This window comes from Salvelinus alpinus, chromosome 13 (assembly GCF_045679555.1).
Source record: "Salvelinus alpinus chromosome 13, SLU_Salpinus.1, whole genome shotgun sequence".
NCBI lineage: Eukaryota > Metazoa > Chordata > Actinopteri > Salmoniformes > Salmonidae > Salvelinus > Salvelinus alpinus.
In genome coordinates, this window is record NC_092098.1 from 2,612,608 (window position 1) to 2,637,568 (window position 24,961).

General features: G+C 42.9%; 1 protein-coding gene across 1 annotated transcript; it reads left to right on the top strand.

Annotated features, from left to right (window-relative positions):
- The first annotated feature begins 2,919 nt into the window (after window positions 1–2,919).
- Window positions 2,920–24,956, top strand: LOC139536808 (septin-5-like). The gene is made up of 12 exons (XM_071337439.1): window positions 2,920–3,336; window positions 14,468–14,869; window positions 18,240–18,336; window positions 18,501–18,587; window positions 18,757–18,880; window positions 19,583–19,717; window positions 19,879–19,996; window positions 21,286–21,387; window positions 21,506–21,602; window positions 21,884–22,046; window positions 22,230–22,341; window positions 22,539–24,956. The coding sequence occupies exons 2-12, from the start codon at window positions 14,519–14,521 to the stop codon at window positions 22,608–22,610; spliced, it is 1,458 nt and encodes a 485-aa protein (XP_071193540.1). The 5' UTR covers window positions 2,920–3,336; window positions 14,468–14,518; the 3' UTR covers window positions 22,611–24,956.
- Window positions 24,957–24,961: the final 5 nt, after the last annotated feature.

Consider the following 24,961-nt stretch of genomic DNA (forward strand, 5'->3'; position numbering starts at 1 on the left):
TATTCAACCAGGTAGGCAAGTTGAGAACAAGTTCTCATTTACAATTGCGACCTGGCCAAGATAAAGCAAAGCAGTTCGACACATACAACAACACAGAGTTACACATGGAGTAAAACAAACATACAGTCAATAATACAGTATAAAAAAGTCTATATAAAATGTGAGCAAATGAGGTGAGATAAGGGAGGTAAAGGCAAAAAAAGGCCATGGTGGCGAAGTAAATACAATATAGCAAGTAAAACACTGGAATGGTAGATTTGCAGTGGAAGAATGTGCAAAGTAGAAATATAAATAATGTGGTGCAAAGGAGAAAAATAAATAAATACAGTAGAGGAGGAGGTAGTTGTTTGGGCTAAATTATAGATGGGCTATGTACAGGTGCAGTAATCTGTGAGCTGCTCTGACAGCTGGTGCTTAAAGCTAGTGAGGGAGATAAGTGTTTCCAGTTTCAGAGATTTTTGTAGTTCGTTCCAGTCATTGGCAGCAGAGAACTGGAAGGAGAGGCGGCCAAAGGAGGAATTGGCTTTGGGGGTGACCAGAGAGATATACGTGCTGGAGCGAGTGCTACAGGTGGGTGCTTCTAAAACACAGATTTGGGCCACGCACCCACTCCAATGAATAGCAGGCTAGTGATTACTTTGCAAGGCTTGCAGTGAGCCACTGATTCCTTCCAAACCACTCATTGTTGAAAATGCAATTTCCAACTTGTTGTGTAATGGTTATGTCCAATGGCCAATGAGCACCGATACGTTTTATCTTCATACTTTCTCTTATATTACAAGGATTGAAAATGATTTGCCAGTAGATTGTTGACTTGATTCATGATGATGACTGCTAGCTTGCTAGCTAAGATTTTGAAAGTATGATGTTGACATGATCAGTCCAATCAAAGCTACGATAGATATAACCTGATTTGACATAATATTATCTGGTGCCAATGACCTTGAGCCTTCTTGGAGTCTAGTCTAATGTAACTATGGCAGCACCCAAGGGGCTTGAATTTGAGTTATACGGGTAGTTTTTGCTGTGACGTAGAGTCCCCATGAGTGACAGAACACTGAGCCAATCACGGCGCAACTAGAGAACATTACCAACCCCTACGCTCCGTATTTTCCGCTGGTTGCCCCACCACCACAGAAAGCACTGAGCTAGGCTTAAACACCTGCATTTTAGAGCTCCCTTATTCAAGAAAGCAAAAAAAAGACCATGTTTGTATGCAGAGCCCCACCTGTTTTGAGCCCCACCTGCCCTGAATGACGGGTCGCCACTGCATAGTCCTATGCACTTGTGATTTGAAACAATCCACAGCATTATTTTTTAAAAGAAGGTAATGATCCTGTGTAGCTAAGTATTTTTAAATGATTTCATTTAGACAGGAGTAATTATATAGTTGTGGAAAAACATCAATTTGGTTTAGGGGAAGCCAGCATCCGAACAATGCACTGTGCACCCGCCAACTTTTCTTTCTAATTTGCAAGTGGCTGAAACCAGAGATCCATATATAGTGACAAGGCGGTAATGCAGTCGACAAATTTAGGTCTGCATATTATTTTGATCGAAACGCATTGAGCTTATTCAGGACAGATTTTAGCGAGAGTGACCCCTCTCGCTTCGCCTCTTCCTCTCTGCTGAAACAACACCCCTGTCTTACATTGACTACATATCTGATACTGTCTGGACAGAAAAGGTGACACGCCATACTCCTTTTGTCCAGACAAAAGATTGAAACGCTATTAGCGAGCACCACCGCTAACTAGCTAGCCATTTCCCATCGGTTACACTGACTTCGGTAGTCAGTTGGTGTTCCCTCCGACATATTGGTGTGGCTGGCTTCCGGGTTAAGCGGGTGGGTGTTAAGAAGCATGGTTTGGCGGGTCATGTTACGGAGGACGCATGACTCGACCTTCGCCTCTCTGAGATAAGATCGAAATTGGGGACAAAAAGGGGGTAAACATTTTTTATAAAAAAATAACCTGCCAACCTGTTGTCAGCTATCAGCATACAGTTCCCTTTGAAAGCCTCGATAGTTGCATTCTTTCTAAAAACATCTTTGGGATGTCCAAATGCAATTGTTTTGTATTCTCATTTTTTAAATTATTGTTAGATTACAAAACAACTTTTTCCTAGCATGTTTGTCACATTGGTCTTCACACTGACTTTTGTGGTAACTTAAACAAAGACAACTTGGAGCTTATGATTCAGATGGTCTAAAGTAAATGCAAGTCTCATGTCCAGGGTGAATACATTTGTATTCATGTATATCAGACATCACACAGGTGTGTCAACTAAAATATATCCCAGACAAGATTGAAGAATGGGACAAGTAGACATTGTGAATATAAGTCAGTGATTGCATCTGTAGTGGTTCGCATGAATTTGAGTGGTTACATACAATGCATGTTGAAAGAATGGCTGTGAGACAGAGAGGGGCTTTGTGCTTCCGGCACCACTGAAGGTGGAGTGCAGTGCAGTGGCCTGATAAGAATATGACAATAAAAGCATTATGTACCTTTCATCACCAAAGCCATGTTAGCATTTACTGCACATGTTGCTTAACAATTCAACTCTTTTGTTAGTGTCATATAGAAATTCACATACAATATTCAGTTCATAAGCATTGACTAATGGTGTTTAAGACAACTGGGACCTCGGGAAGAAACAAGGTCAAATCATGACGTCAGTGAGCTTCAGGTCGGAAAGTCAGAGCTCTAGAAAGATGCCCGAGTTTCCGACTTGGAATTCCGAGTTGGATTTGTCCCCAGTAGGATCTAGTTTTCTTTCCGAGTTCAGAGTTGTCTTGAACCCACTGAAATATGTAGTCAACCCTGGTCTTGGTTTGGCGCAGGCACTTCATGTTTGTTATTTAACCGACCTGGAAGACCAGGCGTGTTGAAGTGAGCTGATCAATTAGCTCAGTTGGTCAGGGCTGCGTTGAATACATAAAAATTGTACAGAACATCCAATTGAAAAGGAGCGGCGTAACCAGTTGAAAAACGGGGAAAGGTTGGCTTGTGGGTTCAAAATTCACCGCTGCCCTTTAAATAGGTCACTCGTTGCTGCAAGCCACACCCCCGCACACATATCTCCAAGTCTGTTCAAGAACGTTTTGGGAAAACGTGTCGTTAAGTACAAGCAGTTCTGCAGCGTAGCAAACGTTCAAGCAAACTGAACGTACCCCTGGTTTAAGGCCTAGTTGGATCAAAATCCGGTCATTGACGGAGCGAGTTTGTTTTGACAGACACCGAAGGTACGCGATCCTAGCCGTCCGATGACCAGCTGACAGCAACATGGACCACATATCGACGCCTGTCAGGTTACGTAGCAGCTTCAAACCTGGTAAATTCGGGATGCAGTCATGGGATCTAACCCTTTGAAATAGCAACTGCAATATTATTGAAAAAGAGCCTACGCTCTGTTCTATATATGATTTAAAATGTTCTACTTTTACTTGCAGTTATGGTGTAATGTTGGATAATGTTTTTTTGTGCAATAGATGGTCTATATTTTAGTTTATTCTGCTATAGTCTATTTCATTTTTATTTTTTACTGATATCCGTTTGGCCAGGTCAGACAGTTTTACATTGATCAATTCATCTCTTTATTGATTGAACAGCATGTTATCTTCCCATAACTTCTTGTGTCCTCCCTACCCTCTCCTCTGGTCTCTATTCTACACTCTGTTCAGACATCCAGGTAGGACCTTTTAGTACCCCATTCATAGACTTTAGCGCCTATTAACGATAGTATTTGTTAATTAAGAGCCCAACACTTCCTCTAAACATTAACCCACATTGCTTGCCGTACCGTTTTGGAAACATAAGGAATATATATTTCACATCAGCAAGAAATAATAATAAAAAAAACTAAAGGTAAATTACTACAGACCTTTTTATAGGGTTAAGGTTAGTGTTCCCACATTGCCAGATCTCCATGTTACAGCACTTGTTTTCGGGAAAGACTGGCCCCCACATATGCTAATTAGCTAACTGCTTTGAACACCTGTGTGTAGCTAACTGGGGAGGAAGTGTAGTTTCTCAACTGGAGGCACACACGGTGTATGGATCTGTGCAAAACTGCTACAGTAAGTGTATCTTTTTAATTTGAAAGATTCTCGTTTAGCTGAAGGATAAGAAGCACATCAGTATATGTTTAGAAAAACCTTATTGAAAGTGCTGATTTTTGACATTTCTAAACGTTAAAATAGTGTCGGAATTGTAGTTTACACAGAGCCAAATGTGGGCAAATGTAATTGCTGAAAACCCTACATACGGAGAAGAAGATCTAGACCTTTAGTTACATCTATATTTGTTGAATTGTTGTAGGTTACAATGTACTGTAGTAGGTAAACAAGTGTGTGTTCGTGTGCTAGACTAAGTCGCCAACCCCCGCTCCCCCTCTTACCGGAGATCAGCGTATTAGAGAGAGCCTAGCGTTAAGCCCGTTGTAGTGGGTTGTGGGTAATATGATGTGACGGGTAGGACGTTGGTCCCATAGAATTAGAATGATTTAGAACAGTGGTAACCAACCGGTCACAATCGACTGGTCGATCTTCAAGGCATTCTTAGTCGATCACCAAACATTTCTGTAAAAAAAACAACAACAACCTTGCGTTACAATTATATATTTTTTGCGGTGTTGGTGGTAGGTGCACTTCAATTAGTAGCCCTAGCGCTGGGAAGGCAAATAGTGTCCAGAGAGCAAATCAAGTGCACATACAGGCTTACCACTGGCCAATCAGATATCTCAGATCCCTGTGTCTGTACAGCAGAGATCATCAACTAGATTCAGCCACGGCCCAATTTTTTTTCTTGAGCAGATGGTCGGGGATCCGGAACATAATTGCAAATCATTTGTAGACTGCAAATTGACTGCAAGAAGCCCAAACATATGTTTGACTAAAACATACATTTCCAACCTTGCTTACATTTGCACACAATCACGTGTCTCTTTATTATGTGTGGGAATACTTGGGAACAGATTTCTGAAATAAAATCAAATGGAGCTAATTTCCTGGTGTTTTTACAGTCTTATGTTCAGCAAAAAAAAAAAAAAATTATATATATATACACACACACACACACACACACACACACACACACACACACACAATATACCAGTCAAAAGTTTGAATGCACCTACTCATTCCAGCGTTTTTCTTTGTTTTTACTATTTTCTACATTGTAGAATAATAGTGAAGACATCAAAACTATGAAATAACACATATGGTATCAGTTAGTAACCAAAAAACGCATTAAGTTCCATAAATTAACTTTTAACAAGGCACACCTGTTAATTGAAATGCATTCCAGGTGACTACCTCATGAAGCTGGTTGAGAGAATAGCAAGAGTGTGCAAAGCTGTCATCAAGGCAAAGGGATGATACTTTGAAGAATCTAAAATATGTTTTGATTTGTTTAACACTTTTTGGGGTAATACATGATTCCATATGTGTTATTTCATAGTTTTAATGTATTCTCTATTATTCTACAATGTAGAAAATAGTGAAAATAAAGAAACACCCTTGAATGAGTAGGTGTGTCCAAACTTTTGACTGGTAATAAATATATACAGTGGGGAGAACAAGTATTTGATACACTGCCGATTTTGCAGGTTTTCCTACTTACAAAGCATGTAGAGGTTTGTAATTTTTATCATAGGTACACTTCAACTGTGAGAGACGGAATCTAAAACAAAAAATCTAGAAAATCACATTGTATGATTTTTAAGTAATTAATTTGCATTTTATTGCATTACATAAGTATTTGATCACCTACCAACCAGTAAGAATTCCGGCTCTCACAGACCTGTTAGTTTTTCTTTAAGAAGCCCTCCTGTTCTCCACTCATTACCTGTATTAACTGCACCTGTTTGAACTCGTTACCTGTATAAAAGACACCTGTCCACCCACTCAATCAAACAGACTCCAACCTGTCCACAATGGCCAAGACCAGAGAGCTGTGTAAGGATATCAGGGATAAAATTGTAGACCTGCACAAGGCTGGGATGGGCTACAGGACAATAGGCAAGCAGCTTGTTGAGAAGGCAACAACTGTTGGCGCAATTATTAGAAAATGGAAGAAGTTCAATCACCCTCGGTCTGGGGCTCCATGCAAGATCTCACCTCATGGGGTATCAATGATCATGAGGAAGGTGAGGGATCAGCCCAGAACTACACGGCAGGACCTGGTCAATGACCTGAAGAGAGCTGGGACCACAGTCTCAAATAAAACCATTAGTAACACACTACGCCGTCATGGATTAAAATCCTGCAGCGCACGCAAGGTCCCCCTGCTCAAGCCAGCGCATGTCCAGGCCCGTCTGAAGTTTGCCAATGACCATCTGGATGATCCAGAGGAGGAATGGGAGAAGGTCATGTGGTCTGATGAGACAAAAATAGAGCTTTTTGGTCTAAACTCCACTCGCCGTGTTTGGAGGAAGAAGAAGGATGAGTACAACCCCAAGAACACCATCCCAACCGTGAAGCATGGAGGTGGAAACATCATTCTTTGGGGATGCTTTTCTCCAAAGGGGACAGGACGACTGCACCGTATTGAGGGGAGGATGGATGGGGCCATGTATCGCGAGATCTTGGCCAACAACCTCCTTCCCTCAGTAAGAGCATTGAAGATGGGTCGTGGCTGGGTCTTCCAGCATGACAACGACCTGAAACACACAGCCAGGGCAACTAAGGAGTGGCTCCGTAAGAAGCATCTCAAGGTCCTGGAGTGGCCTAGCCAGTCTCCAGATCTGAACCCAATAGAAAATCTTTGGAGGGAGCTGAAGGTCCGTATTGCCCAGAGATAACCCCGAAACCTGAAGGATCTGGAGAAGGTCTGTATGGAGGAGTGGGCCAAAATCCCTGCTGCAGTGTGTGCAAACCTGGTCAAGAACTACAGGAAACGTATGATCTCTGTAATTGCAAACAAAGGTTTCTGTACCAAATATTAAGTTCTGCTTTTCTGATGTATCAAATACTTATGTCATGCAATAAAATGCAAATTAATTACTTAAAAATCATACAATGTGATTTTCTGGATTTTTGTTTTAGATTCCGTCTCTCACAGTTGAAGTGTACCTATGATAAAAATTACTGACCTCTACATGCTTTGTAAGTAGGAGGAAAACCTGCAAAATCGGCAGTGTATCAAATACTTGTTCTCCCCACTGTATATATATCTCAGCAAAAAAAGAAATGTCCTCTCATTGTCAACTGCGTTTATTTTCAGCAAACTTAACATGTGTAAATATTTGTATGAACAAAACAAGATTCAACAACTGAGACATAAACTGAACAAGTTCCACAGACATGTGACTAACAAAAATTTTATAATGTGTCCCTGAACAAAGGGGGGTCAAAATCAAAAGTAACAGTCAGTATCTGGTGTGGCCACCAGCTGCATTAAGTACTACAGTGCATCTCCTCCTCATGGACTGCACCAGATTTGCAAGTTCTTGCTATGAGATGTTACCCCACTCTTCCACCAAGGCACCTGCAAGTTCCCAGACATTTCTGGGGGGGAATGGCCCTAGCCCTCACCCTCCAATCCAACAGGTCCCAGACGTGCTCAATGGGATTGAGATCCGTGCTTTTCGCTGGCCATGGCAGAACACTGACATTCCTGTTTTGCAGGAAATCACGAACAGAACGAGCAGTATGGCTGGTGGCATTGTCATGCTGGAGGGTCATGTCAGGATGAGCCTGCAGGAAGAGTACCACATGAGGGAGGAGGATGTCTTCCCTGTAACGCACAGCGTTGAGATTGCCTGCAATGACAACAAGCTCAGTCCGATAATGCTGTGACACACCGCCATGACGGACCCTCCACCTCCAAATCGATCCCGTTCCAGAGTACAGGCCTCGGTGTAATGCTCATTCCTTCGACGATAAACGCGAATCCGACCATCACCCCTGGTGAGACACAACCGCCACTCGTCAGTGAAGAACACTTTTTGCCAGTCCTGTCTGGTCCAGCGACGGTGGGTTTGTGCCCATAGGCGACATTGTTGCCAGTGATGTCTGGTGAGGACCTGCCTTACAACAGGCCTACAAGCCCTCAGTCCAGCCTTTCTCAGCCTATTGCAGACAGTCTGAGCACTGTTGGTTGGATTGTTTGCTCCTGGTGTAACTCGGGCAGTTGTTGTTGCCATCCTGTACCTGTCCCGCAGGTGTGATGTTCGGATGTACCGATCCTGTGCAGGTGTTGTTACACGTGGTCTGCCACTGTGAGGACGACCAGCTGTCTGTCCTGTCTCCCTGTAGCGCTGTCTTAGGCATCTCACAGTACGAACATTGCAATTTATTGCCCTGGCAACATCTGCAGTCCTCATGCCTCCATGCAGCATGCATAAGGCACGTTCACACAGATGAGCAGGGACCCTGGCTATCTTTCTTTTGGTGTTTTTCAGAGTCAGTAGAAAGGCCTCTTTAGTGTCCTAAGTTTTCAGAACTGTGACCTTAATTGCCTACCGTCTGTAAGCTGTTAGTGTCTTAACGACCGTTCCACAGGTGCATGTTCATTAATTGTTTGTGGTTCATTGAACAAGCATGGGAAACAGTGTTTAAACCATTTACAATGAAGAACTGTGAAGTTATTTGGATTTTTACAAATTCTTTGAAAGACCGTGTCCTGAAAAAGGGACGTTTCTTTTGTTGCTGAGTGTTATATACACATATGCATACAGTTGAAGTCGGAAGTTTACATACACCTTAACCAAATACATTTAAACTCAGTTTCTCAACTCCTGACATTTAATCCAAGTAAAAATTCCCTGTCTTAGGTCAGTTAGGATCACCACTTTTATTTTAAGAATGTGAAATGTCAGAATAATAGTAGAGTGAATGATTTATTTCAGCTTTTATATCTTTCATCACATTCCCAGTGGGTCAGAAGTTTACATACACTAAATTAGTATTTGGTAGCATTGCCTTTAAATAGTTTAACTTGGGTCAAACATTTTGGGTAGCCTTCCACAAGCTTCCCACAATAAGTTGGGTGAATTTTGGCCCATTCCTCCTGACAGAGCTGGTGTAACGGAGTCAGGCTTGGTGGCCTCCTTGCTCGCACACACTTTTTCAGTTCTGCCCACAAATGTTCTATAGGAATGAGGTCAGGGCTTTGTGATGGCCACTCCAATACCCTGACTTTGTTGTCCTTAAGCCATTTGCCGCAACTTTGGAAGTGTGCTTGGGGTCATTGTCCATTTGGAAGACCCATTTGCGACCAAGCTTGAACTTCCTGACTGATGTCTTGATGTTGCTTTAATATATCTAAATATTTTCCTGCCTCATGATGCCATCTATTTTATGAAGCATACCAGTCCCTGCGGCAGCAAAGCACCCCCACAACATGATGCTGCCACTCCTGTGCTTCACGGTTGGGATAGTGTTCTTCAGCTTGCAAGGATCCCCCTTTTTCCTCCAAACATAATGATAGTCATTATGGCCAAACAGTTCTATTTGTGTTTCATCAGACCAGAGGACATTTCTCCAGAAAGTACAATATTTGTCCCCATGTGCAGTTGCAAACCGTAGTCTAGCTTTCTTATGGCGGTTTTGGAGCAGTGGCTTCTTCCTTGCAGGGCGGCCTTTCAGGTTATGTCGATATAGGACTCGTTTTACTATGGATATAGATACTTTTGTACCCGTTTCCTCCAGGTTCTTTGCTGTTGTTCTGGGATTGATTTGCACTTTTCACACCAAAGAACGTTCATCTCTAGGAGACAGAACGCGTCTCCTTCCTGAGCGGTATGAAGGTTGTGTGGTCCCATGGTGTTTATACTTGCGTACTATTGTTTGTACAGATGAAAGTGGTACCTTCAGGCGTTTGGAAATTGCTCCCAAGGATGAACCAGACTTGTGGAGATCTACAATTTTTTTTGTGAGGTCTTGGCTGATTTCTTCTGATTTTGATGATGTAAAGCAAAGAGGCACTGAGTTTGAAGGTAGGCCTTGAAATACATCCACAGGTACACCTCCAGTTGACTCAAATTATGTCAATTTGCCTATCTGAAGCTTCTAAAGCCATGACACAATTTTCTGGTATTTTCCAAGCTGTTGAAAAGAACAGTCAACTTAGTGTATGTAAACTTCTGACCCACTGGAATTGTGATACAGTGAAATAATCTGTCTGTTAAACAATTGTTGGAAAAATGTACTTGTGTCATGCACAAAGTAGATGTCTTAACAGACTTTCCAAAACTATAGTTTGTTTACAAGAATTTTGTGGAGTGGTTGAAAAATGAGTTTTAATGACTCCAACCGAAGTGTATGTAAACTTCCAAATTCAACTGTACATACATACAGTGCATTCGGAAAGTATTCAGACGCTGTCCCTTTTTCCACATTTTGTTACGTTACAGCCTTATTCTAAAATTGATTAAATAAAACATTTTCCTCATCAATCTACACACAATACCCAATAATGACCAAGCAAAAGCAGGTTTGTAGAAATGTTTGCAAATGTATAAAAAATTAAATACCTTATTTGTGTAAGTATTTTAAACCCTTTACTATGAGACTTGAAATTGAGCTCAGGTGCATCCTGTTTCCATTGATCATCCTTGATGTTTCAACAACTTGATTGGAGTCCACCTGTGGTAAATTCAATTTATTGGACATCATTTGGAAAGGCACACGCCTGTCCATATAAGGTCCCACAGTTGACGGTGCATGTCAGAGCAAAAACCAAGCATTGAGGTCGAAGGAATTGTCCTTAGAGCTCCGAGACAGGTTTGTGTCAAGACACTGATTTGGGGAAGGGTATCAAAACATTTCTGCTGCATTGAAGGTCCCCAAGAACACAGTGGCCTACATCATTCTTATATGGAAGAAGTTTGGAACCACCAGGACTCTTCCTAGAGCTGAGCAATTGTGGGAGAAGGGCCTTGGTCAGGGAGGTGACCAAGAACCCGATGGTCACTCTGACAGAGCTCCAGAGTTCCTCTGTGGAGATGGGAGAACCTTCCAGAAGGACAACCATCTCTGCAGCACTCCACCAATCAGGCCTTTATGGTACAGTGGCCAGACGGAAGCCACTGCTCAGTAAAAGGCACATGACGTTCTGCTTAGAGTTTGCCAAAAGGCACCTAAAGGACTCTCGGACCATGAGAAACAAGATTCTCTGGTCTGATGAAACCAAGATTGAACTTTTTGGCCTGAATGCCAAGCGTCACGCCTGGAGGACTCCTGGCACCATTCCTACGGTGAAGCATGGTGATGGCGGCAGCATCATGCTGTGGGGATGTTTTTCAGCGGCAAGGACTGGGAGAATAGTCAGGATCAAGGGAAAGGTACAGAGAGCTCCTTGATGAAAACCTGCTCCAGAGCTCTCAGGACTTCATACTGGGGCGAAGGTTCAGTTTCCAACAGGACGAAAACCCTAAACACACAGCCAGACAACGGAGGAGTGGTGTCGTGACAAGTCTCTGAATGTCCTTGAACTGCCCAGCCAGAGCTTGGACTTGAACCCCATCTCACATTTCTGGAGAGACTTGAAAAAGCTGTACAGCGACGCTCTCATCCAACCTGACAGAGCTTGAGAGGATCTGCAAAGAAGAATGGGAGAAACTCCCCAAATACAGGTGTACCAAGCGTGTAGCGTCATATCCAAGAAGACTCGGCTGTAATCGCTGCCAAAGGTGTTTCAACAAAGTACTGAGGAAAGGGTCGGAATACTTTATATAAATGTATTAGTTTATTTTTTATTAAATAAAATAAAATAAAACTGTTTTTGCTTTTGTGAAAAAGGTATTGTGAATAAGGCTGTAGCAAAATGTGGAAAAATAATACTTTCCGAATGCAAGGAGCGAGGTGGAACTCAACAAAGTGCAGGATGCTACTGATGTCAGGGCAGAAGTCCTTTCCTCATTTTCAAGAAATAAAAATACCAAACTGGTCTGGTCCTCCACAACACCGGACCAGTGGCAAGTGCCTGTGTGGCTGGGGCAGGTGAGAAGTGCAATCATATGGCTGGACTTCTGGGATTTTGGATACAATCAGCACCGGCATCAACACTGCAGACCCAAGCTGTACTTCCCAGGAGCAGAGATGTTACCAGCCCTCCAGAAAGTTCAAGAAAAATACTCGACCAGTAAGAATAGGTAAGTCTCCTGACCTGTTTCAATAATTTCCAGTTTCGTAATGTCATCTAGACACTCTGTGGCTCCTCTCAAAAACAATAACACCAATTCACACCTGCAACATACTTGTAGTACAATAATGTTGAACTGATCTTCATTCACTGTCTCCACAGCGCTTGAGGTGCCTTCTCCCACTGTGTGCACGAACCCAAGAGGAGCCTGAACGAGACAAAGGAGATATATTATTCTTGCCTCTCTGAATCAATAACACTAGTATAATATACACTGTTGCATGTACTCACAAATGGCCTACACAGCAAGGCGTTATTGTAGAGGTAAGTTATTAGGTCTATAGAGGCCTTACGAGGCTTCGGCCTATTCCTATTTCCCTTTTAACCACTGTGGTAAGAATTAATGCATGTGAAACAGACAAGGATCTCGTCCTTGCCCCAAGCGGGGATCATGAAAGTCACATAGTCCAGCATGCTTTTTGAGGTGCAATGGGTAGCATGACTTCATGAACGCGTAGCAAAACCTTTTAGTGGCCGCCCTATTGACAGCAGAGATACATTTCTTAAGTTTTAGAGTTCATTCTGTGCAATTCACTTATTTTGCCTTGGGCGGAGAGGAAAATGAGCTGTTGTACAACAAATTTCCTGCAATTCTACACATTTTGCCATAGGCTGGAGAGAAATGTTTGCAGTTTTTAATATGATATCTGAGTGGGACTGACCAACAAAGTAAATGGGGGGGAGGGGCCCCCGGCTGTTAATTTAACCATGATAACAAGTTTAGATAGTTTAGCGGCCAGCTAATTCAGCAATCTAAAAAAAATATCTGACATGGGCTAATTGACTATCAGTGACTGACCTAACAAGAGAACTGCTAATGCACTATCCTAACTCGCAACAGTAGTTGAGACCTAGACCGAGTTCCTAAAAAAAAAAGTGGAGGGGGATTGATCCGAGGGCCTTCAAAATGGGGACCACACATCCCTGCCCAAGACAGTTTTCTTTATGTCACAATTAGATGACAGCCTCTCTTTGCTCACAAACTACTCTAAAGTAGTGGAACGTGTGGACTAGAATAGCCTAGTTATTTATAAGCCTGTTATTTTAGGAGTACCTAGCTAGTTACCTAATCATTCTCTTGCAGTTCTTGGCCATTACTCAACACTTGATAAAAAATAAAAAATTTGGTTTTGAACAGTGTCTCTACTCTTAATTTTTTTGTTTGTAGGATAGCCCAATACCAGATTGTGGCTTTAGCTAGCTATGAAGCTGTGCCTTGTAAGACCGCTACATAGATAAAGCCAGGCACAGTCCACATTTAGGTATGGGCTGAATAAAGCAGAAACACCCTCTTCATTATGCTTGTATTAATATTATTGTTGGCTGCCAAAAAGAGCACCGTAAGCAACCTGGTTAGCTACAAAAGATCTGTTTAACTAGCTAGCTAATTAACAACAACATGCGTCAAGCTAACTTAGCTAGCAAGCAGATGATGGTCCTCTTCGTCTGGGCGCAGCTGGTTTCTTCCAAAGGCCTTTTACAGTCGATGGGGCAAGTTGGGGTTCATTCAGGGGAATTTGTGCATTAGGGTAGGTAAGGTTGTGTGTTTTGATTATGTCAGGCCATTCCTTGAACCATTGAAATATTGTTGACGTATTCTGGTCATATGCCCTGGCACCCTCTCAAAATGCAGTCTACATACAGATGTCCACTTACTACTTTTACGAATGTCGTTCCAAATTAAAGTGTTCCAAATTGCTTGTTGTTTTGGGTCAGTCGGTAGTTGGTGAAATTGCACGTTGTGTTGTGTGGAATCCAACCGGCAGTAGGGTACACAGCAGTTTACTTTGGGTATGTTGTGTCAGCACAGGACCCCGTGTTTCACCTAACTCAGTCAGTGTTTACCTCATACTTTGCAAATTTACCACCTATCGATCCCAGAGTGAAACGCGCTGTTTAAGGTGTGAAGTAGGGCAATTCTATGGTTAACTAGTGTGAGAAGGTAGACGGGCCTGTTGATCAGACAGTTAGTGTGAGCTGACTGTATTCTTCCCTACGAAGCCCTACATTCAGCACAGATCCACCCCCCCCCCCCCCCCCGCCAGGAAGCGATGCTTAGGCCATTTCCTGTACATCTCAATAGTCTAAAGAGGCTTCCTTTACTCATGTCCTTTAACATAAAAAAACGAGACAGATGTTAGTAATGTGGTGGACAATCTGTTCTGCCTGTATATATCCTAGTTTCCCTCCTCCACTATGTTTCTGCTTTGCTTGCGCTTCAGTGTCTAGGCCGGTATTTGTTAAGCACTTTCAGACAACTGCTGATGTAAAAAGGCTATATGATTGATATTTGGCTTTATAACCCCCTCCTCCCCCAGTTGTCCAGTCTGTCTATCGAGGAGCCAGAGGATGCAGAGCTGGCCTACACCATGAGAAACCTGCCCCCCACCCCCCCACCCCGGGGTGCATCTGTGGACCAAAACACAACCCCGGGATGCCACACACCTGTCGTTGACCGAGAACCAGAGGGAACTGGGCTCGAGATGGGGCGACCCCCTCACACCCCAGGAGGGACACCCCTGCTTTCTCGGCCCTCCCCTGGTGGCCCCCCTCCCTTCACCCCCCCCAGGACCAAACGTTCCCCCCTGGAGGGAGAGTTTGAGCCGCTGCAGCTGAGGAAGTACCAGCTGACCTCTATGGGGTCGCGGTCCATGGACTCCTCCCCTCTGTCCCGACCACGCAGCCCCTGGGGACACTTTGACCCGTACGACTCTGCAGAGGTGGGTGAGGGGTGGACACGTGTGTGAGTGAGACCTATGTGTGCACAGATGTATTGCTAGAATCATTCTGAAAACTTCAGGAAGAGTGTGCAGAAGTGTGATAGCATTTGTATCTAATGATGTCGTGACCAATAAGCATCTTTTATAATGTGAAACTACAGTGCTTTCGGGAAAGTATTCAGACCCTTGACTTTTTCCACATTTTGTTATATAACAGACTTATTCTAAAATATATTGCATTGTTTTCCTCCTCAATCTACACACAAGTCAAAACAGGTTTTTAGAAATGTTTGCAAATGTATTACAAATAAACATACCTTATTTACATAAGTATTTAGACCCTTTTGCTATGAGACTCTAAATTGAGCTCAGGTGCATCCTGTTTCCATTGATCATCCTTGAGCTGTTTCTACAACTTGATTGGAGTCCACCTGTGGTAAATTCAATTGATTGGACATGATTTGGAAAGGCACACACCTGTCTATATTAAAGGTTCCACAGTTGACGGTGCATGTCAGAGCAAAAACCAAGCCATGAGGTCGAAGGAAATGACCGTAGAGCTCATTGACAGGAATGTGTCGGCACAGATCTGGGGAAAGGTACCAAAAAATATCTGCAGCATTGAAGGTCCCCAAGAACACAGTGGCCTCCATCATTCTTAAATGGACAAAGTTTGGAACCACCAAGACTCTTCCTAGAGCTGGCCGCCCGGCCAAACTGAGCAATCGGGGTAGAAGGGCCTTGGTTAAGGAGGTGACCAAGAACCAGATGGTCACTCTGACAGAGCTCCAGAGTTCATCTGTGGAGATAGGAGAACCTTCCAGAAGGACAACCATCTCTGCAGCACTCCACCAATAAGGCCTTTATGGTAGAGTAGCCAGACGGAAGCCACTCCTCAGTAAAAGGCACATGACAGCCCGCTTGGAGTTTGCCAAAAGCCACCTAAAAGACTCTCGGACCATGAGAAACAAGAATCTCTGGACTGATGAAACCAAGATTGAACTCTTTGGCCTGAATGCCAAACGTCACGTCTGGAGGAAGCCTGGCACCATCCCTACGGTGAAGCATGGTAGTGGCAGCATCATGCTGTGGGGATGATTTTCAGCAGCAGGGACTGGGAGACTAGTCAGGATCGAGGGGAAAGACGAACGGAGCAAAGTACAGAGAGATCCTTGGTGAAAACCGGCTCCAGAACGCACGGGAGCACAGCTGGCCCTTTAAAAGTACACAGAGCTAAAATTAATGACATGCATGTCAGTCTCTCATGGCTTAAAATGGAAGAGAGATTGACTTCATCACTACTTGTTTTTGTAAGAGGTAATGACAAGCTGAATGTACCGAGCTGTCTGTTTTTAAAATAGTTGGACATCCATGCATACCCCACAAGACATGCTACCAGAGGTCTTTTCACAGTCCCCAAGTCCAGAACGGACTGTGGGAGGCGCATACTACTACACAGAGCCATGCCTACATGATATTGTTGTATGGTGGTATCAAACATTTTGTATTGTAGATATGTTGTACTGTGTTATCTTTTGTTTTATATGTAATGTGGGTGCTTTAATGTGTCTGGACCCCAGGAAGAGTAGCTGCTGGGGATCCCTAATAAATACAAATACCTCAGACTGGGGCGAAGGTTCACCTTCCAACAGGACAACGACCCTAATCACACAGCCAAGACAAATCAGGAGTTGATTCGGTACAAGTCTCTGAATGTCCTTGAGTGGCCCAGCCAGAGCCCAGACTTGGACATCTCTGGAGAGACCTGAAAATAGCTGTGCGGCGACGCTCCCCATCCACCCTGACGGAGCTTGAGAGGATCTGCAGAGAAGAATGGGAGTAACTCCCCAAGTACAGATGTACTTGTAGCGTCATACCCAAGAAGACTCCAGACGTTAATCACTGCCAAAGGTTCTTCAACAAAGTTCTGAGTAAAGGGTCTGAGAATACTTATGTAAATGTAATTTTCACTTTATTTTTTTATATATTAGCAGCATTTCTAAAAACGTTTTTCCTTTTTAGAATAAGGCTGTAACAAAGTAGAAAAAGTCAAGCAGTCTGAATACTTTCCCAATGCACTGTAAATGGCCCAACATACAGTGCCTTCAGAAAGTATTCATACCCCTTGACTTATTTCCTGTTTTGTTACAGCTTGAATACAAAATGGATTAAATTGATATTTTTGCACATTTATTGAAAATGAAATACTGAAATATTTAATTTACACAAGAATTCACACCCCTGAGTCAGTACTTTGTAGATTCTCCTTTAGCAGCGATTACAGCTTCGAGTTGTCTTGGGTATGTCTGTATCTTTGCTTTGGGGATTTCCTCCCATTCTTCTTTGCAGATTTTCTCAAACTCTGTTAAGCTCTGTTTCTCAAGCTCTGTCAACGTCAACAGTGAAGAGGAAACTCCGGAATGCTGGCCTTCTATGCAGAGTTGCAAACAAAAAAGCCATTTCTCAGACTGGCCAATAAAAAGAAAATATTAAGATGGGAAAAAGAACACCGACACTGGACAGAGGAACTCTGCCTAGAAGGCCAGCATCCCGGAGTCGCCTCTTCACTGTTGACGTTGAGACTGGTGTTTTGCGGGTACTATTTAATGAAGCTGCCAGTTGAGGACTTGTGAGGCGTCTGTTTCTCAAACTAGAAACTCTAATGTACTTGTCCTCTTGCTTAGTTGTGCACCGGGGCCTCCCACTCCTCTTTCTATTCTGGTCAGAGCCAGTTTGCGCTGTTCTGTGAAGGGAGTAGTACACAGCTTTGTACGAGATCTTCAGTTTCTTGGCAATTTCTCACAAGGAATAGCCTTCATTTCTCAGAACAAGAATAGACTGATGAGTTTCAGAAGAAAGTTCTTTGTTTCTGGCCATTTTGAGCCTGTAATCCAACCCACAAATGCTGATGCTCCAGATACTCAACTAGTCTAAAGGTGGCCAGTTTTATTGCTTCTTTAATGAGAACAACAGTTTTCAGCTGTGCTAACATAATTGCAAAAGGGTTGTCTAATGATCAATTAGCCTTGTAAAATGATAAACTTGGATTAGCTAACACAACGTGCCATTGGAACACAGGAGTGATGGTTGCTGATAATGGGCCTCTGTACACCTATGTAGATATGCCATAAAAAATCTGTTGTTTCCAGCTACATTTGTCATTTTACAACATTAACAATGTCTACACTGTATTTCTGATCAATTTGATGTAATTTTAATGGACAAAAAATGTGCTTTTCTTTCAAAAACAAGGACATTTCTAAGTGAACCTAAACTTTTGAACGGTAGTGTAAGTGAGATATTTCTGTATTTCATTTAATACATTTGCAAACATAGCGTGTTTATATCCTGTCTTCTGTCTTCCCTACAGGACATGGACAGGGAGTATGTGGGCTTTGCCACTCTGCCCAACCAGGTACACAGGAAGTCAGTCAAAAAGGGTTTTGCCTTCACCCTCATGGTAGCAGGTGAGACATCTAAATTACTCAGATTACTACTGAAATGAATTATAGACAGAGAATAATCTATTCCAAATAACTTAGTTTTTTATTTAGGTGAACATTGCCCAACATGTATTTGCGCAGAGAAAAGTAGATGATAGAAGAATGACTGATTTGCCTTCTTTCTCTAGGAGAGTCTGGTCTGGGTAAATCCACTCTGGTCAACAGTCTGTACCTTACAGACCTCTACAACAACAGGAAGGTGCTGAATGCAGAGGGTGAGACAGAAATATTGTCAGTAAAACTCATTTCTCAATGTGTCCGTTACTATTAACTACTATTATTGTTTTGCTAGACCAGCAAGTTGTGTCCTTTTGGAATGATTTGCCTCTACTGTTACAACCTTGATCTTCAAGATTGCTTTTATACATCCGTGTGTGTGTGTAGAGCGGATCGCACAAACCGTGTTCATCACCAAACACTCCGTGGGTATCGAGGAGAAGGGGGTCAGACTCAGACTCTCCATCGTAGATACACCAGGGTTTGGTGACGCTGTCAACAACACAGAGAGGTACATGGGTTATCTAGGCCGGAATCATGATTATCTCATGACGATTTGCTGCTATCATAGTCCCTCATGGAATGACGATTCAGTGGCCACGCCCCTTTACTGGGGCACAGATGTAAAAAAAATCCCTCAATCTGCCCGTTGGCACCAAGTCACATTAGTCCCAAGGTTATCTTGTTAAATCTTGTTCCTACTTTTAAATGAAATACTCATTAGCTAGGAATGCTGTTCGAAATGTCTAATACAGCATACTTTGGTGATATTGTTATCAACCTGCTGCATACCCCTTAGAAATATACATTTACGTGTGCAGGTTGTGCCAACACTCATTAATACAGACTGGTAGATTAGCTAGCTTAGCTAGCCATTGCTAGCATTCACTGGTTAAGTAACTTTTGAGTGTAATGGAGTTCACTGGTAACTATGACATATATACTTGTGTGTGTTTACTGTATATCATTCATGACAATTGGACGGGAGCTATAATTGAAGAAATGCTTTTAACTATGCGCGTTGTTATTGCTTGAATTCGGGCTTGTCTTGATTACTTTCAATGAGGTAAGATTGCTTCTATGCCCCACTTCCGTGATTTTCGTAGAAAACGTCACTTTGCCGTGTGGAGCTATAGTGGAGAGTGTACATCTATCATCATGTTGATCCACCATGTTTGTAGTTTCCTCTGAGTGGTGTTTGTGCTCTTTATAGTTGGAAAGAGATAGAGGACTACATTGACCAGCAGTTTGAGCAGTACTTCAGAGACGAGAGCGGCCTGAACAGAAAGAACATCCAGGATAACAGAGTCCACTGCTGCCTCTACTTCATCTCTCCCTTCGGACATGGGTACCAGACTACACACACATGCTACACACACAATACATATTTTCTTTCTCTCTCTCTCTCTCTCGACACAAGTACGAGGTAGATACACACAGCTCTTCGACAGTAAACCTGCTTTTCCACGATTTATTTTAATAATTGTGTCTGTGTGTGTGACTCTCCAGTCTGCGGCCGTTGGATGTGGAATGTATGAGGGCTCTGCATGAGAAGGTGAACATAGTCCCTGTTCTGGCCAAAGCTGACAGCCTCACGCCCACTGAGGTCCGCAGGAAGAAGATGAAGGTAAGAGACTGTACTGTACCTGTGTTATGGTAATCTTTAATTATCTTTACCAGTGCTAATTTTACCTGTGATATTCCTATCTGTGCTACAGAATTTCTGGAATCTATATCTGTTCTATAATGTTTGGTTATATACTTGTGCTGTAATGTTGGGTTATATACTTGCCCTGTGCTATAATGTTGGGTTATGTACTTGCCCTGTGCTATAATGTTGGGTTATGTACTTGCCCTGTGCTATAATGTTGGGGTATATACTTGCCCTGTGCTATAATGTTGGGGTATATACTTGCCCTGTGCTATAATGTTGGGGTATATACTTGCCCTGTGCTATAATGTTGGGGTGCAAAATGGGATTCAAATGGATTTGTCTTTTTTTTAATTTTTCAATCTACACAAATTACTCTGTCAACATGGAAGATTTTTTTTTTTTTAATAATATGAAAAATAAAACCCATATCTTGATTAGATAATTATTCAACCCCCTGAGTAAGTACAGAATTACCTTTTATCAGCGATTACAGCTGAGAGTCTTTCTGGGTAAGTCTCTAAGAGCTTAACACACCTGGAATGTACAATATTTACCCATCCTTCTTTTCAAAATTCTTCAGCTCTGTCAAATTGGTTGTATATCATTGCTAGACAACCATTTTCAGATCTTGCCATAGATTTTCAAGCAGATTTAAGTCAAAACTGTAACTCGGGAAAATTCACTGTCTTCTTGGTAAGCAACTCCAGTGTAGATTTGGCCTTGTGTAGTAGGTTATTGTCCTGCTGAATGGCGAATTAATCTCCCAGTATCTGTTTCTCTAGGAATTTGCCTGTGCTAAACTTCATTTCTTTTTTATCCTGAAATGACCCATTCCTTAACGATTACAAGCATACCCATAACATGATGCAGCCACCACTATGCTTGAATATATGGAGATTGATACTCTGTAATGTGTTGTATTGGATTTACCTTAAACACAACACTTCATATTCAGGACAAACAGTGAATTCCTTTGCCACATTTTTTGCAGTATTTCTTTAGTGCCTTGTTGCAAACAGGATGCAAATTATTGTGATTTGTAAAGCACATTTTTATTCCTGAACTTATTTAGGTTTTCTTAAAAGGGGTTGAATACTTATTGACTCAAAACATTTCAGCTTTTTATTATTTTATTCATTTGTAAAAATCAAGACATCTATTTGACATTATGGATGCAATTGAATCCATTTTAAATTCCGTCTGCAACACAACATCGTGGAAAAGTCAAGGGGTGTGAATACTGCATGTGTGTGCCTGTGTAGATCCGAGAGGAGATGGAGAAGTTTGGCATCAACATCTACCAGTTCCCAGACTGTGACTTTGATGAAGATGAGGAGTTTAAACAGCAGGAGCAGCTGCTCAAGGTGACTTCAGACCTGGAGAGGATAGAAGGATATTAGGGCATCTGTATGTGTTTTGTCCATTGCATATAACGCTGACCACATGGCTTAACCATGAAAACCTCGATCTCTCTCTCTCTAGGACAGTATTCCTTTTGCTGTAATAGGCAGTAACATCCAGGTTGAGAGTAAAGGACGCAAGTTCAGAGGTCGGCTCTACCCCTGGGGTGTGGTGGAAGGTACGCTGCACAGGCACACCTTCACGTTTACACTACAGATCTCACACACAACTGAACTTTCCTCGCTGTGGTGAACAGCAGAGTTGGGCCTCACTGAGCTTGCCTGTAAAAAAAAAATACACTTGATTTACATTTGAACCAGCATCCGCACAGATTACGGTGAACGAAATCTCCGCGGACTACAAGGAAATGACTTGTCGACAGTGTACCTTCGATTGAATCCCAGCCTAAATGTCTTTCTATGAAAACACACTGACCTAATACCAGTGTTGTGTTGTCAGTGGAGGACCCGGCCCACAGTGATTTCCTGCTGCTGAGGAACATGTTGGTGAAGACTCACATGCAGGACCTGAAGGATGTCACCAGAGAGACACACTACGAGAACTACAGAGCACAGTGTATACAGAACATGACACGCATGGTGGTGCAGGAGAGGAAACGCAGGTTGGTACTAGACACACACACACACACACACATAGAATAGACGCACACAGAATTACCCAGCCCCATACACACTAAAGTTGTACTGATGTACAACACATTTGGCACAACGGTTGTGCTACGAAGTTTTTCTGCACAAAAATAATGACATCATTTATTTTACCTTTGTTTTGTTCTGTGTGTTAGCTTGCGTGATAAGATTGGGAGTGAGAGCAGCGTTGACTTCCCCATGACCCCACTCCCACTGGCCCCCGTAAACCGCGAGACAGAGAGGCTCATCTGGGAGAAGGACGAGGAGGTGAGAACACACACACACACACACACGTGCACTCCTAGACCGACACCATACACACCCGTACCTGGATGTATTGCACTGCATAGAAGTTGGTCTTCTTCCAGTCTACGTTTGGAGCGTTCTTCTTCAGCGTCTCAAAAAACCTAGACCGACACACACACACACACACCGACTTTCCTTACCTTCTCTCTCACCTCTAGTTGAGGAGGATGCAGGAGGTGTTGGAGAGGATCCAGGAGCAGATGCAGCAAGGACAGAAACCAGACGACTGATTTACCAATAATCCTCCCGGGCCTCTGAGATCCATTCCGTAGACACCTAGAAAAGGGAAGGAGAAATTTACATCAAGAGGAAGAAACGTGACCACCTCACTCAAACCAGCACCATTCACCTCATTGGTGTATCAGCCTTCCGAGGTCTCCATGGAGATGAGATCAGGCAGGACTCCTCTGCATCTGAATGTTCTGAACCCATGTCATTTTTGTCCCCCCCCCCCCCCCCCACCCACCCAAACTGTTTTATGAGAAATAAGGAGGGTCCTGTAAACGTTTGTTACTAATGCTGTGGCCTAGTCTTGATTCCCTACATACCCAAGGTGTCAATTCAGGAAGTGAACGTAGACCGTTGGAAGTGTCAGAAAGAAAGAAGCAGCACAAACAGTGTGTAGTAAATGTAATATGATTTATTAAGAATCTTCATTATTATTTGTTTTCGTCATACTTTTGTCCTAATGACTAGTTTGTAGTACTGTTGTTATCTTTTAAACATGGTGGACAGTTGGATCCGAAAGGCAGCCCAAAATGTACAGGCGATATATAACTTCAACTTTCTCCATAGGGAAAACATCTGTGTTTTTATATTTATATATAATAACATTGTAGCATGAGGTCCAACATCCTGCCCACATCATACAATATTGTACATGGTCCCGGAAAGAAAGAAAGAAAAAAGTACAAAAAAAACCTACATTGAAACGGAACCTAAAATCGCAATCTACATGCAAGGTTAAAGAGTAAAATACACACACGTATATGCAAAACAGCGTGCATACAATCACACATATACAAAAATACATCCATACGTACCTACACACATATTAGAAAAGGCAAACATCAGAGTGTTCCAAAGAGAAAATATTCAGTTCCTCCACGTTTCAGTCTCTCTCCTACCAAACACACACACTTGAACACAAAAAGGGACATCACACACCCACTGCTATTCTGCTTGCTCTCAGATCATCTCCGTGTGTCGATCAAGGTTGTCACAGTGCTATGGTTGAATGAGAATGTTTTATGACTGATTACACACCGACAGGAGCGCGCTGCATGCACACACACGTCAAAATGCTACAACAAAAACAGAACCATGCACCAGGAACAGTAGGTTTATCCACCGTAGTGTAGAATAGAAAACCTACTGAATATAGGCATACGCACACACACACACACCTGAAACAACCAGTAGGACCATATGAGATTGCTTACATACATATATGATGGTGACTCGAACGTAGTCAGACATGCATAGGCTGGCAAAGGGGCATATAATTCACTATCTCTTACACACACACACAGCAGGTATGCTATGTGTCCAGCCCGCAGAGCTGATCTCTTGTTCTAACACCAGGATAAGGTTTTCAGTGGCTATGATGGGAGCGGGGCAAAAGGGGGGGCTATTGAGCAGGAGAAGAGAAGTCCTTCTGGATGACACTGCCATGTTGTGGTACTGTTTTATGAATGAGTAGGGACCCTGATGCCTGAGTGAATACTCATCTTATGTTAGTGCGTCTGAGGAGATGAGAGGAGGGAAAGAGAAAGACTGGCAGCGGGTAGACTGAACCTATACCTGTGTCTATAGAGAACTTCTACCCAAAGCAGGCTGTAACAGGAGTCAGTGTCCTCTAGAACAATTCATGTATGAGTTCATCCACGGTTCTGTCCCAAATGGCATCCTATTTCCTATTCACTTCCTATTTTGACTAGGGCCCATAGTAGTGCACTATATATGGAATAGGGTACAATTTGAGTGCTACCCATAAGTCTTGAGAGTGAATGATCTGGGGAGGAATGTTCTGGTCACAAATCCTGTAGTTTGAATCAACCTGATGATGTACTCCTTGGTACCTGGGATCAATGCTCCAATGAGCACCAATGCCTTCGCTCGCTCTTTCTCTTCCTGCCCTCTCTGTCAGGTTGTGATTGAGCCCAGGGTTGCATTCAGTACGGCAGAACGGTGTGCAACGTTGAATTCAGCGGAAACCGTACTGAACGACCAGTTGATAAACTTTGATTATGGAGGCAAAGAGGGCGATTACTATATGGTGTGCTGCATGAGTTTTGCGAGTTTTTCAAATGGTCACACCCATATTGATCAGGCCACACCTCGCTTTACTCACCAAACGGGAGCAAACGTTGAAGAATGGTACAAACGTCACACTGCGTAGCAAACGTTGAAGCGAACTGAACGCACCCCTGCTGTCCCCACTCTCTGTCGCGCCCTCCCCCTCTCTCTCTCTTGCCCTCCCCCTCTCTCTCTCACGCCCTCCCTCTCTCTCTGTCGCGCCCTCCCTCTCTCTCTCTGTCGCGCCCTGCCCCTCTCTCTCTCTGTTGCGCCCTCCCCCTCT

Bases quoted from the DNA above. Each gene is read 5' to 3' on its own strand.
- LOC139536808 (XM_071337439.1), top strand. From the start codon at position 14,519: ATGAGAAACCTGCCCCCCACCCCCCCACCCCGGGGTGCATCTGTGGAC. The intron at 18,337-18,500 runs GTGAGACATCTA...TTCTTTCTCTAG, and splicing joins CTTCACCCTCATGGTAGCAG to GAGAGTCTGGTCTGGGTAAA. The intron at 19,997-21,285 runs GTAAGAGACTGT...GTGCCTGTGTAG, and splicing joins TCCGCAGGAAGAAGATGAAG to ATCCGAGAGGAGATGGAGAA.